The 14,747-nt window shown below is 40.5% G+C and overlaps 1 protein-coding gene across 4 annotated transcripts; it reads right to left on the bottom strand.

The window, feature by feature from the left end:
• Positions 1 to 2,036: 2,036 nt before the first annotated feature.
• Positions 2,037 to 13,409, bottom strand: LOC127534431 (zinc finger protein OZF-like). 4 transcript variants are annotated; one of them, XM_051949622.1, is made up of 5 exons: positions 13,051 to 13,409; positions 12,267 to 12,307; positions 11,708 to 11,809; positions 2,747 to 3,862; positions 2,037 to 2,380 (listed from the first exon to the last, which is right to left on the bottom strand). In XM_051949622.1, exons 3-5 carry the CDS (start codon positions 11,723 to 11,725, stop codon positions 2,132 to 2,134), a joined length of 1,383 nt encoding a protein of 460 aa, XP_051805582.1. In that variant the 5' UTR covers positions 11,726 to 11,809; positions 12,267 to 12,307; positions 13,051 to 13,409; the 3' UTR covers positions 2,037 to 2,131. The 4 variants fall into 4 exon arrangements, with proteins under 4 accessions (XP_051805582.1, XP_051805581.1, XP_051805585.1 ...); XM_051949621.1 differs by lacking the exon at positions 12,267 to 12,307 and having other exon boundaries at positions 13,051 to 13,221; XM_051949625.1 differs by lacking the exon at positions 12,267 to 12,307 and having other exon boundaries at positions 2,037 to 2,377; positions 13,051 to 13,221.
• Between the last annotated feature and the right edge of the window lie 1,338 nt (positions 13,410 to 14,747).

The following is a 14,747-nucleotide window of genomic DNA, read 5'->3' as shown; positions in this document are numbered from 1 at the left end:
TTTGAACACAACTGACAGAATTCATTTATTCATTTGATGGATTTGAAATGCCAGATAATAGGATTGGAAAACATGTGAGTGAAAAAAAGTGGGATGCTTTCGTCTTCTGGAAGCAGCAGCGATCCTTGTTAGTTGCAACCTGTGCCACAGCGCTACAGCCATGCACAGTAGGCGTCTTTGTGTTACCATGGCGATGACGTCTTCCGTTTTCCGGTGAGGCGACAGGGCGTCCCATTCCTGACGATCGTATTTATACCCTCCCCCTTCAATAATAGGTGCCCTCCACAGCTGCGAGTGTGACTTCTTTTGGAGTGACACTCGGTAGTGTAGGGGGAGTGTGTAGGGATAGTGTGTAGGGGGCGGTTTGGGACTGAGCCCTATTGTGTATCCACTCCGTGTTCCTGCCACACCTGCAGGATGACCTTCATACTTGTGGCAGTGGTTGGACAATCATCCAATCAGAACGCAGAGCCACATGACACCCAACCAGCTGTGGGTGCTGGGTCGCACACATCACCCAATTCCTGGAGCAGAAAACACAGAGCTACATGCAAATACAATGTGATTTGAACCAAAACATTGATTCTTGTGTTTTAACAATATTAGAGGGCAAGAAAAGTGAACAGAGAGTCAGAAGTCCCTCACTGGAAGACAATTTCTGACAAGAAAAACCTCCAGGAAGAAGTCAAAGGACGCTTTTCCTCACATTAAGAGTCTTCCTTACTGGAGCCGCTGAGAACTTGGACATTGCTGCGTAATTTCTACTGAGAAACTGTTCCAAACAAGAACATGAGTGTTGTTTCCAGAGCAGGTGTGGCCTGTGTTAGGACCATCTGAAAGACAACGTCACAACTGCAACAATGGAGCACTGATGCTGGAATCAGAGATTGAGGTTTATCAACAGTGGAACTCCGTTTCAAATCATTGACCATCTCCCAAAAAACTTTTTTTAAATCATAAACTGTGGATATTTCTAATGGTATCTATGAAATATTAGCTCAGTATGTCAGATACTTTCTTAGAGGTTTTTCAGTGGACTGCAGACCCAGTTTCACAAATTTGAGGCAGTTTGATGATGAATATCTCAAGAACAATTCTAGATAAAAGCCTGAAACCTTCACTTGTTTGTCTTGCTAACATCAGCAGATCAGATTGTTGTTAAATACAGCAGTGGAAAAAAGTTTTTGGACATCCCATACATTTGTGAAATACTGCATTAAGAATCACTTTGAGGTCTTCAAGAGTCATTTATTTTAGTACAATCATAAAACTAAACACATCCTAAAAAAGACATTAATAACTGAAAATTGACTGGTTCCATAAAATGAGAAATTTGGTAGAATTTAGTTTTGTTAGTTTTTCTTGTAAACAACAAACAAAAAAATCATTTGTATTTGTGTCTGTCTGATGCAGCCACACCCTTAGAAACACACAAAAAAGACTTTACAACAAATATTTCATGATAATATTTAAGATTGTGTCAAATTTTCAGGGTGTCTGAAAACTTTTTCCCCTCACTGTATCTGCCAAAGCATGAAAATGTGCCGTTATAAAAATGCCACTATCTCCAGACACATATATGTGGTCATGGTTCCATGATGCCAATGTCATGGTAATGACTGGATGCAGCTAATTTACAAAGAAATGATTCTAAACTACATGTCAGCTTTCAAACATTGGACTTTTCATAGAACACTTCACGTTTTTATATTTCAACTCACACATAATCAGAGATTATCTGATCGACTTGTTCAATATTAGAGATTCTTCATCAATGTCCTGAGAGAGAGATCGAGAGATAGATCGATAGATCGATAGATCGATATGAATCCTAAGGCCAGTAATCTCCTAAATTAATGAGGATTAATCATCAGAGAATCACTGAACCAGCTATGCATCCAACAGGTTCCTGCAGCCCAGAGGGATCTGAGGAACGATTAAGCTAGTAATCCAGGAAATTCACCCTGCTGCTCACTGCCTCCATCCAGTCGTCTATCCCTCCACCACTGATAATTCATTTAACTGAGTAACCACTTTGAATGGTTTCATTAATTTACCAGTCACGTCTGTTAACGACAGCTTTCCTCTTAATGGATTTTGCAACAAAGCAACAAAGACACTAAACAAGAAATTAGACCTGAATTCTGTGAAGCCGGATCTCAAGGACTTTAAGTTTGTGGAGGACTTCATGAACTTTTACTGAACCCTGCATGGACAAATCTTCTTGGCAGGGGTTCAGTCTGTGTCCAGTGTGCATACACTGGTGTCGTTGTAGGGTTCCTTGTTGGTTGGACGTTGGTCCAGACTGGTCAAAGCAGCACTGTTCACCATTGGCAGACTGCTGACAAGTCTGAGGGTTTTGTCCATCTGTTCCGTTCTGCTTGGAAAACAAACACACAAACACAGAGAATGTCAGTGTTTCCTGCAGCATTGAAGAACTGATGCCTTGCCTGAATAGAGAGCACCCCAAATGACATCTGAAGACACTTTTACCTGTTGGAATTTAACATTCAGTTGTCCGATTACGTCACAATTCCTAATCTAACCTACATCCCCAGATTAACCAGGACCAGATTTCTGTGTCAAAACAAATACAGGTTAGACTGAACGATAGCTGATAATGTGTTAACAGAATTCAACTGACCACAGTTGTTCAAAACAGTTTTGAAACAATTTTGCAACAATATCCAAAATTATCCAATGCATAACTGTGTGTACACTGTGACTGAAACCAGTCTTTACATACCTCACTGTGACACTGATTGAATGCTTTCTTTCTGGTGTGGATCTGCTGGTGTTGTTTCAGGGAACCCAAAGTTGTAAAAGTCTTCTTACACTTGTCACATCTGTATGGTCTCTCCCCAGTGTGGACACGTTGGTGAACTTTGAGGTTTCCAATGTAGCTGTAGCGTTTCCCACACTGGTCACAAAGGTATGGTTTAACCCCAGTGTGGATCACTTCATGAGCTTTTAACTGTGAGTACTGTACAAATGGTTCACCACAATGATCACATACGTACACATCATGTCCAGTGTGGATGCGTTGGTGATATTTTAAGCTCTGTTGGGAGCTGAAAGTTTTTTCACAGGAGTCACAGTGGTACCGCTTTCTACCAGAATGGGGGCAATGATGGATCAACAACTGTTCATGCTGAGTAAAGGTTTTCACACACTGATCACAGCTGAATGGTTTAACTCCACTGTGAATGAGTTGATGTTTTGCTAGATCACTCTTCTGAATAAAAGCCTTTCCACACTGATCACAGCTGAATGGTTTAACTCCACTGTGAATGAGTTGATGACCTCTTAACGTTCTCTTGGTAGTAAAAGCCTTTCCACACTGATCACAGCTGAATGGTTTAACTCCACTGTGAATGAGTTGATGATCTCTTAACATTATCTTGGTAGTAAAAGCCTTTCCACACTGATCACAGCTGAATGGTTTAACTCCACTGTGAATGAGTTGATGACTTTTTAACTGACACTTCCGAGTAAAAGCCTTTCCACACTGATCACAGCTGAATGGTTTAACTCCACTGTGAATGACTTGATGTTTTGCTAGATTACTCTTGTGAGTAAAAGCCTTTGCACACTGATCACAGTTGAATGGTTTAACTCCACTGTGAATGACTTGATGGATTTTTAAGTTACTCTTCTTAGTAAAAGCCTTTCCACACTGATCACAGCTGAATGGTTTTTCCACAGTGTGAATACGTTCGTGAATTCTTAGCTTTGTTGCTGTGATAAAAGTCTTGCCACATTGCGCACAACTCAGTGATTCATCTCTTTTTGCTTTTGTTGCTGAACCATCCTTATCCTCCTCAGAGGTCCGACATCTCACTCCATTGCTGTGTTTACATTTCTGTAGCAAAAGACAAAGATAAAAACAGAGGCAGTGATGGAAGACCAATCATGAAAAATTTAACCTAAAAGTCTCAATTCCATGTAGTTGGACATGAGGCTGAAACAAGATCAAGAATCTGCAGACATGCTAGCAGCTTTGTCATTAGAAACCTTGAAATGTGTCAACAGCACACTCACAATGTCAACAAAACTATTTTCACAGGCCGATAGTTTTCAGCTTTCTGCACGGTAGTTTTAGAATATTGGGTAGTAAAATCTGTCGATCACCGTGAAAAGCAAAGCAGAGCTGGGACTGATGGGATTGTACCACCAGGCTCTCTTGATCCCCAGACTTTCCGTTAAGTTACATTACTGGAGAAATGTACAATATGAAAAGCAAACAACATCAATGTCCAGATTTAGGTCTTAATGGCAGCAGGGTCAATTCAGACCACCAACACTTTATAGTTTCTCCTAGGGGATCAGATGTTGATACCAGTCCAGAAAAGATCTGTAATTCTGCCACTGAATTCTGGATTTGACCCCAACGACCCGGGCAATTTGTTGTGCAGCAGTTACACAAGCGTTCACCATCAAACAACAAAACAGTAAAAAAAAAAAAAAAAACAGTGAAAGGAATAGCAACAATTAAAGGAAATGTTTTAAAAATGTAAAAAACACAGTAAAACAATTACAAGCAAAACAAAAGCCATTTAAAGAAAAATCAAACAAAACATAAGATAGACAGGCACATCAGCAACAATCTTGGTCATTCAATCAGACGTAGAAAAAGTTTTCAATAAACGGCCACCGATGTAATCAGGTAGAGGACTTTTCTTTGGTCTGCACTGTTTGAGACACCAGATTACATTGCCCATATCAAGAAAGGGATTCTGTGGAGAGGCTGACATGAGACAGTTTTTAGTCTCAGCATGTTTAGCCCTAAAATCATGGGAGTCAAACCTGACATAAAAACTGTTTAGACTTTGAGCCAGCTCTAAATCAGAATTATAACCACTGAGCTGAACTCTCTCATTGACGCATTAATTAGTTCCAGTGATCAGATTCATGCCGTCCCAGACTGAACTGAGGTTGTTCATTTTGAGCTGAGACTCAAGTTTGTCTTTGTATTGTCTTTGGCGGGTCCTGATCTCCTACTTTATTTCCTTCTGTCGGTTATACAGATTTAGTGCATTTCCTTCTCTGAAGACTGTTTTCTTTCTGTACAGTAGGTCTTTAAGCTTCTTAGAAACCCATGGCTTAGTGTTTGGATATAGTTTAACAGTTTTTCCAGGAATAACACTGGTTTCACAGTCTGTGACCCAGCTGCTCACAACATCAGTCGGTTCATCAATATCAGCTGAGGACTCCTTAAACACGTCCCAGTCAGTAACCTCCAGACATCCCTGCAGAGTGTGATAAACGTTCACTCTGATGTTCTGCACTTTGCCTTGCTTCAGTACAGTGGTAGACAGGGATAAGGAGGATGCAGTTGTGGTCAGAGGAACCCAGAGAAGAAGCAGCTTTCACATTGTTGTAACAGATCAAAGATTTCGTCTCATCTAGTGGGACATGTGCTGTACTGATGGAAGTCTCTCAGTGTGTGTTTTAGTGTGCAGTGCTTCATGTCTCCCAGACTGATATTAGGTGCATCCGGGGAGTTGGACTGAAGTCTCTGGCAGATATGGAGGGCACAGTGACACAGAAAGCAGTTCTCAGTCAATAGCGCACAGTTTCTCCAGGACAGTGTCAGATTTGCACCAGCACTGTCCTTGTCCATTTGGAAGACCCACTTGAGCCCAAGCTTTCATTTGCTGGCTGATGTTGCTTCAATATTTCCACATAATGTTCTATCCTCTTGATTCCATCTATTTTGTGAAGTGCAACAGTCCCTCCTGCAGCAAAAACACTCCCACAACATGGTGCTGCCACCCCCATGCTTCACAGTTGGGATGGTGTACTCAGGCCATCCTCAGCCAGCATCTTCACAAGGTCGTTTGCTTTTGTTCTGGGGTTGATGAGCACATTTCCCTCCAAAACAATCCTAACATTAACCAATCTCCATCTTGAGCAGTAGAATGGCTTGACATTCCCATGGTGTTGATCTGTGCATGTAATTGTTTGGACAGATAAACCTCAAACCACAGCAATCTGGAAACTGCACCCAAGGATGAACCACACCTGTGGAGGCCCACAAATGTCTTCCTGATGTCTTGGCTGATTTCTTTAGATTTTCTAACGTCATCACACATGGAAGCAGTGTGTTTGAGGTGTGCCTGAAAATACATCTTAATCTATCAAAAGCTTTCAAAGCCAGGACATCATCATCTTGAAGCCATAGCAATCTCAGTGTATGCAAACTTCTGACCGTGAAGAAAGTAATAAAAATTCTCTGAAAAAAAATCTCTCTTTCGTTATTCTGGCATTTAAAGATAATTTTGGGAGGACTTCCAGTCGGCTGCCGCATGGAGTAGATGTGACGCGCGAGAGCTGCTGCATACTTTGCTCTTTTCCCACTCATTCACCCCTTTACTTTGCAAACTGGGTCATTAATACTGAATTTTCTTTTTTTCTTAACTTGCGTTTGCTTCAAAATGACTTCACACCGCGGCAAGTCAGTGAGAAAAGACGACCAAACCGCTGGCTTAACCATGGAGGCTATCTCTGAGCTACTTGACCAGCACAGACAAGCGCTGGCCGCTGACTTTAACACCTCTTTCAACCAGGAAAGCAAATTCGACCAGGTCTGCTCCACAGTTGACGAACATGGTTAGCACATTTTGTCTCTCGAGCTCGCCTCGGAGGACCTGAGCCAACATGTCAGCGAACTAGAAAATGTTTGCTCCAGCCTGCAAGAAAGCAATTCCAAGCTAACGGCTAAAGTCGTCGACTTAGAGGGTCGCAGCAGATGACAGAACATCCGCATCCTGGGCCTGGCGGAGTCTATTGAAGGTGGGCAACCTACAGCTTTTTTTCTCCGATCTGTTGTGCAAGGTTTTTGGAAAAGAGACACTTCCATCCCCGTCCGAGATTGACAGAGCCCATCGCCCGCTAGCAGGAAAACCGGCACCCCGGACAGAGACTGCGTCCCTTTATCCTCCGTCTGCACTGCTACCGGGTCAAGGACCTCCTGATCCGCGAGGCCTGCCGCAGAGGGAAGCTGGATTAGCCTACACAAGCCATGCACAGGTCTTTTTTGGTTCACTCTGTTCCTGGAACTTTGACGTAACAGTGTTTCCCCTCCTATATGACCGACAAGGCGGGCAGCCCCGCTGGTATAGGCCACCGCCTCATTACAATTTTGCCGACATTGCCGCCTCACTGGTCCGCACCAAAAAAAAAAAAAAAAAAAAAGTAATGCTAAATATTAGAAAGCATTGACGCATAAGTCCGGTATATTCGCCGCTGAAATCAACAAGCCAGAATGGCAGCCTTTTCTCGCCGTGGCTGAAGACAGCAAGGCACATCCCCATTGGTCGGTTACACTCAGTTCTCATATGACATCCCGCGAGATCGTGTTTCAAATGTCCGTCGTTCCGATTGGCGAACGTTCCTAGCATCAACAAGCATGGCGGGTAAGAAGCGGCAGCGCTCCATCGTTTCGTTTTTCAGGGCTAAAAGCAGGTGTGTATCACAGACATATGTCAAATCAAGTATCAAAACGATCGCATGTCATCAAAATAAAGTGAGCAACGCAGTGTAAGCATCGATCTCGCTTCCTTTACCGAGTTTGCTTACTGTTTTGTTGTCCGTGGCGATACGAATTGACATTGACTGCAAAAATGGCTCCCATTAAAACATTTAGGCACGACAAAACCCGTTCTCACGAACGAGACAAATGATTTCAACGGAATATAAAGTTCCTAGTTTCTTTTGATAAAATGATTTATAGAGTGCCCGAAATTATATCATTCAATGGCAAAACAAATTCTGTAATTTCAACGGTTTAGCGGCCCGCGGGCAGGTCATTTTGATATCTGCATAAGCATTTTTCAAAATAGAACGACACTGCCAACGCGATTATAGAAACACTATACACCCATGGAAAACTTAGATTGATCAACATTAATCCCCACTTATATTTGATTTGCCTCATGTAATAGACAGAGCATGTGTTCAAATTTGGTGTTTGTGTTTTCAAGAATGTTTACTTAAAGTCTTTAATTCAGCTGACTGACACATATCACAGTGCAAAATTATGTATTCTAACTAAAGGTTAATGACTGGTATTCTGAAGAAGTTATTTCTTTGTTCAAAAAGGTAACAGTTTTGAAAACAGAACTAACTCCTTCAGAAAACCAGTTGTTAACCCAGAGTTGAAGTTTTCTTTCACATTTTTAAGTAAAATGAAGGTCATGACATAACCTTTTTATCATAAATAAAAATGAAGTGGGAATTTGGTACCTAACATGTAGTTGTTTTTAGAAAAAAGTAAGTTAGTTTTTGGAAATGGCTACAAATACAACAAAATGTGCTCCAAATTGTGCCAGAACGCCCCATTTTGCATCTTGATTTTCAAAATTTTTCGGCCCTTGCCTACACCCCACCACCTCACAGCCATTTCTACCAAGGGCAAACACTGCATAATTTGTATTTATTATCCTGCAGCTTTAGTTGGAGACAGTGGATAGATCATTAAACTTTGCTAGCTGGAATGTCAAGGGTTTAAATCATCCTGTTGAGAGGAGGAGGGTACCTTCACATATAAAACAACTTAAGGCAGCATTTATTTTTGCAAGAGACACTTCCGTGGCTCCACTAGCGCTCGTCTGATGTCACGGTGGGCGGGGCAGCACTTCCATTCCTCATTCCAAGCGCAAGCCAGGGGTATTTCAATCCTTGCTGACCAAAATATCCCTTTTGTGAATCACAATGTTATATCAGATACCAACGGCCGCTTTATCATTGTCTCAGGGAAGTTATATAATACAAAGATAGTGCTCGCCAATGTTTATGCTCCAAATGTGGACCATGTGGGCTTTTTCGAACAATTTTTTGCTTTTCTCCCAGATACTCTCTTGTGGAGATTTTAACTGTTGGTTAGATCCCGTGCTGGACCATTCCTCTCCCAACCCAGACTCAGTTAGCAGGTCTGCCTCGCTCATTCAATCGTTTCTTTCTGACTTTGGTGTTTCTGATGTGTGGCGTTTCCTTCATCCAAATAAGAGAGAGTACTCCTTTTTTTCGCATGTCCACCATACCTTCACTAGGATTGACTATTTTCTCATTGACAATAAACTGATACCATTGGTGCGCTCCTGCACTTATCAAGGCATAGTGATATCAGATCATGTGCCTGTTGTACCATCTCTGGCACTACCTGACCTACCTCAAATTAAAAAACACTGGCGCTTTAATTCAACTCTCCTGTCAGACAATGATTTTGTGAAGCATATGGAAGAACATATATCCTTTTTCTTTCAGACAAACACCTCCCCAGATATACCTAGTCTAGTAGTCTGGGATGCTCTTAAGGCGTACCTTAGGGGGCAAATTATTTCTTACACTGTAAATACGAAAAAAAAGGCCCACAAAGAATGATTAGAATTAGCCAACCAAATTAATAAAATAGACACGCAATATGCTCAAACTAAAAACCCAAACTTATATAAAATGCGAGTGGAACTTCAAACCAAATTTGATTTAGCCTCAACTCATCACATTGAACGCCAAATTTTGAGAAGTAAGAGTTTGTTTTATATCCATGGTGAAAAATCGGGGAAATTATTAGCTAACCAGCTGAGAGAACTCAAAGCAAAGGGGCATATTACAAATATTAAAATGGAGGATGGTAATGTCATTTCAGATTATGCAAAAATTCACGACACATTCAGGAATTACTATTCTCAACTCTACACCTCTGAATTCCCGAATGATACTAGATTAACGGATAACTTTTTGAACCAGTTAAATATTCCCACACTCTCCCCCTCCAGTAAAATGAGATTGGACGAACCCATAACAAAAGAGGAGATAGATGTTGCGATTTCCCTACTGCAATCAGGGAAATCCCCAGGCCCTGACAGGTTTCCCGTAGAATTTTTTAAGGCATTTTCCTCACTACTGTCACCGCAGCTGAGCACAGTGCTGTCATTCCAGCAGGGCAAGCTCCCAGCATCATTTTACGAAGCATGTATCACTCTTATTGCAAAAAAAGGATCCGACGGAGTGCTCTTCATATAGGCCAATCTCTATAATAATAATAATAATAATAATAATAATAAGAAGAAGAAGAAGAAGAAGTTTAATTTATAATGCACTTTACATTTGAAAACCAAATCTCAAAGTGCTACAGATAAAAACATCAACAATAAAATAAGTGTGACAATTATTGAATGTTGATGTTAAACGCTGAACCCTGTCCTTTGCCTCTCTCTTGGCCAGACGTGCAATATTGCTGAGGTGGAGGGATGCTGCCCCGCCCACCTACGCTCAGTGGTTGAGAGACGTTATGTCTTGTTTAAACCTTGAAAAAATACATTACTCAATTTGTAACTCCAAAGAAAAGTTTCAAAAAGTTTGGGGACCGTTTCTGGAATACTTCCATAACCTTCAAACTAGCTAGAGAGGATCCCTTACTCACACTTTGCTTCTGGTTTTTGTGTCAGCAAAATTAATTGTACAAATCAGTCCTCTCTCTGATGCCTCCTTTTAACCAATGTGTGGGTTTATAATTTGTACATATATTTATTTCTTTACTTTATTCCATCACTTTACTTATGTTTTTACCTTCTTAGGTTGGAACCTGACATCAAGCTGCTACTTGTATCTCTCCAGGAATTAGGTACAGTTGGTGGACCTGTCCTGTTGACTATTTTATGTAAAAGTCTGGCTTGGAAATGATGGGTTGGGTGAGTTAGATAAGGTTTTTTTTTTGTTCTGTGTTATATGGACAGGATTTTCTTTTTTGCCTTGAGTTGACTCTGTGCTTTACAGATTTCCTGTCACTACTTTATATCCATACCATGGATTTGTGAAAAATTCAATAAAAATATCCTTGATAAAAAAAAAGATAATTTTGTTCATCTTAACAGACATAAAACAGGAGATGCATTGCCAGATTTATTGTCAAATCATGTAAATTAAAAAAAGGGTTATGTGTCATTTATACAGTGTGAATAAACTTCGGGATTTTGCGTACAAATAATCAGAATTTCTGGTGAGTAAAATGTTGCTATTTTCCTAAATAATATTGCGATTTTATTCAGTTATTATTGATGCTTTTTTATGTGTGTGGCAGCTGTCGCTGCAGTAGGAGACTTGCGCATCCCGGGTTTGTTTCTTCAGTAAAAGAGTTTATTGTGGCTACATGAGTTATCTGTCTGGGATTCAATGCCTCTATACTCCATTTCTGCATAAGAGGAGGTTTTTATAGCCATAAAATAGTTATTGTGGGGTGATTGATTCATACGGAGCACTGCTGATGGCTGAGGTGTCAAATGCATGGCCCGCCACTGATACAGTGAAAGTAAACTTCTGGGTTCAACTGTCTGAATTTCATGAGAAGGAAAAGGCTGGTAAACTCACAATGCTCAAAAGTATTATTCTCTACCAAAGAAAATGCTGCTCTTTACCTTCCTGAACAACTTGCTTGAAAAACAAGACTTTTCTTCCGTTACTTATCTTCATCACCATGTAAGACATTTTCAGAAAGTATGATCAGCAGCTAGTTCAGCCTCAAACAAAGAACAAGCAGCTTCCTAGCAGTCCACCATTATATCCTCAGTACAGCTGCTTCTGCAGAGCTACATCTCTCCAGCCAACGTCACCTGGCTTTGGTCGGCCCATCTAACCAACTGGAGCAACTTTAGACATTTTAAAGGACAAATGAATGATAATAATGTTACAGTGGTATGTTTCTCACTTTTTGTGAAGAATCCATGTTTCCTCCGTTGTTGAGCTCAGACTAAATGGCTGCCAACATTCCTCTGCTCCTCCGTCAGACTCTCCTCCTCCTGCCAATCACCTGTCACATCAAACACATCTTCATTAGGATACCACTCTATACACAAGTGTCAGAGTGTCCCATATGTTCATCAGCCAACACAGAGGACACATTTCAACTCAATAGTTCACTTTTAGCTCTTTTCAGTTTCACCTAAAACTGATACAAATGAACTTAAACTGTTAAAAATAAGGAACACAGACAGAAAACAGACACGGAAAAAGAGAATAAAGAGAACATAAAGATGCTACTGCAGGTGATTCAAGACAGGAATGCTGGTAGAAAACTGTTCATGCTGTAAGTTAGTGAATGTATTTTACTGCTCAGTGTTCTGTTTAAAGGCAGCTCTCACTCTCTGTTCTTTGCACTCTCCCATAGTGTCAAGTGTCCTCCCACTTTCAATGACAGGCGATTCTCAGTGATGATTTTTCTCACAGTTTCTGCAGTTTCCCCACTTGAAAAAGGATGTTTCATCTACCCAGGGTTTGAGCAGGACTCCACTCATCAATCAGACAGTTGCTTTCTTTCTTTTCCCTCTTTCATTTTGCAGTGGTCACAAATTCATGAGATACAGAGGTGGCAACTTCCATAAGTCCATACGTTTAGTTGATAGATTAAGGTGAAAAACCTTTAAACAGAACACAAAAGGACAATGTTCACATTTCTGCATTCAGCAAATAGTAACAACCATTCCTCATGGACATTTTCACCACATTGGCAAATGCTACTCCACTCAGTTTATGTTTGTCAACCTCAACACCACATAAACTGAAGCGACAAATCATGGCATGAGCAATATTCAACCCAATACTATACCACACATGAATTTATCTGCATTTTAAAGAGTTGATTTTAAATCACAGTTGAACAAATTACTCTGAGCATTTTTATCAAAATTTTTTAACCATTTTATACTTTTTACTTCATGGTTTTAAAATTATTTAAAGTGCATAAAGTGCTTTTAAAGTGCAATCCTTTCCAGATCCAATAAATAAATAAAGGGCATCGTAAAAACCCACCATTACAAACAGGATGAATTCACTGGTCTTAGCTGGAACCCTCTAATTAGCATCAATTAGCCTGCAATCTTATTTTCAACTGAACAATTACAAAACACACGGCAATTATTGGTAAACAGACAAAGTTTACAGCAAGCCGCTCGTGGCTGATCTCCGTGGCTAATGCTCATGCTAACACATACTGCAGTGGCACACATCGGCAGCTTAAACAGTCTTTTAGAGTCTCCACAATTCTGCTCTTACCGGCTGCAACCCGGATTTTGGAGATGAAGGCAATCCTGCACAGTTTGCCGCAGATCTTGATGCTTTCCCAACAGAAACTCACGGACACTTTGTTTGAACGCGGTCATTCATTCTCAGTTCCTCCTCAGTGCTGCGTGTGTCCCCTTTTTTTGCCGCCGGTGGCAAACCTGAAGCCGCAGATTGTTTCCGCCCCAGCTGAGTGTAGGACCTGTGCGTAAATGCTTCTCCTTTGAGTTTTCAGCTCCTTCCAGTTTGACTTGACACATAGACTGCTTTGCACTCTGTGTCACCTGTACCTTCAGAGTTCTGAATAAAAGAACAAAAGATTTATTGCAAAGAACAAAAAGGTTTTGCCTCCACAGCAGCTTGTTATGAAAATGATTGTATTTGATGATTGAATGTTCTTATTCATTGTAGTACTGTGTGATGTGTGCTAAAAGAGGAACAAGGACACGAGCTATCATCAATATTATTTCATCTTACATGTCTAATTTAAAAAAAATATGACATTATATAAATATGCACTACTGTTCAAAAGTTTGTGGTCATTTAGAAATGTTTTTTTCTTTTGCAAATTTTGGATAATTGGTGGCCTTAAAAAAGAACTGAATTATCATTTGCATGAAACGAAGCCAGGAGACATCATGATGTGACTGGTTCAGCAGGCTTTGAGTGACACTGAATTAAACTTCTGCTTCAGGAAAACATGAAAGCTCTAACCAGCAGCCATTAATCGTCACAGGAGACTTTTTCACTGATCTTGTGTTGTGTTTGGTGAATTTACCATGTTGTGTATTTGTACTTTCTCTGTGTACTTCACTGACAGTCATCTCACCACTGAGAGGTAGAACTGCTAAAAGTGTTTGAAGTTAAACACAGCAGTGTGTATCTGGTCCAGACAGAATTAATCCTCATGAAATGTGTGTGTTTCATGTAGTAACATAATAAGGTTTTGTTTGAATGGTATGTTTCATTTTGCACAGGACCTGAGGTGTTGTGCATATTGTGTGTGTGGTTGTGTTAATTGTGTGTAGTGATCTGAAATTCTGAGCCCTGTTTTTAAAACCGTGCTTAAGCAATCTTTAAAAAAAATGTAATGCTAATGTTTCACAGATGCGACTGACAGCACATATCTACAGCCAGCAGCCAGTTAGCTTAGCATAAAGTCTAGAAACCACACAATGGGATAAATAAAGGTGCTAACAGGAGCTAAAATGGTTCATAACAGTCATGCTACTGAGAAAACACTTAAATTCCACAGAAAATCTTCCATCTAGATTATATTTAATTCCAAAAAAGTTTAAGAGAAAATACCGCTGGTATTTACAACATAAAACAGATGAGAAGTGCACAAAATCTCCACATTACTTGGCGATTGCTATTTGTTGTGGTCTGTATCCAAAGCTCTGGATGCTGGAAAGCAAATCTCGTTCCGAAATCACGCGAGCTATCGTGCGATTTCTCGTGAAATCGCATGTTTTCTCGTGAAAACGCCCCACACTTTTCGCTAGCTGAGCTGCGAAGCTGCTTGCCTGGCTAAATACTGGAGCTGTGTCGAAAATTCATTTCTCCATCACTCACATGTATGAAATGACAAATGAAAACAGACCTCAGGTTGAAAAAAAAAATGAAGTTTCCCTTTAAGTTCTGGTGTTCTTATAAAACGTCATCAGTCAGAGACCAAGTACTGATCTAGT

The sequence above is a fragment of the Acanthochromis polyacanthus genome, chromosome 6 (genome assembly GCF_021347895.1).
Source record: "Acanthochromis polyacanthus isolate Apoly-LR-REF ecotype Palm Island chromosome 6, KAUST_Apoly_ChrSc, whole genome shotgun sequence".
NCBI lineage: Eukaryota > Metazoa > Chordata > Actinopteri > Pomacentridae > Acanthochromis > Acanthochromis polyacanthus.
The sequence above is the reverse complement of the archived record's forward strand: the minus strand, read 5'-3'. Positions and strand labels throughout refer to the sequence as shown.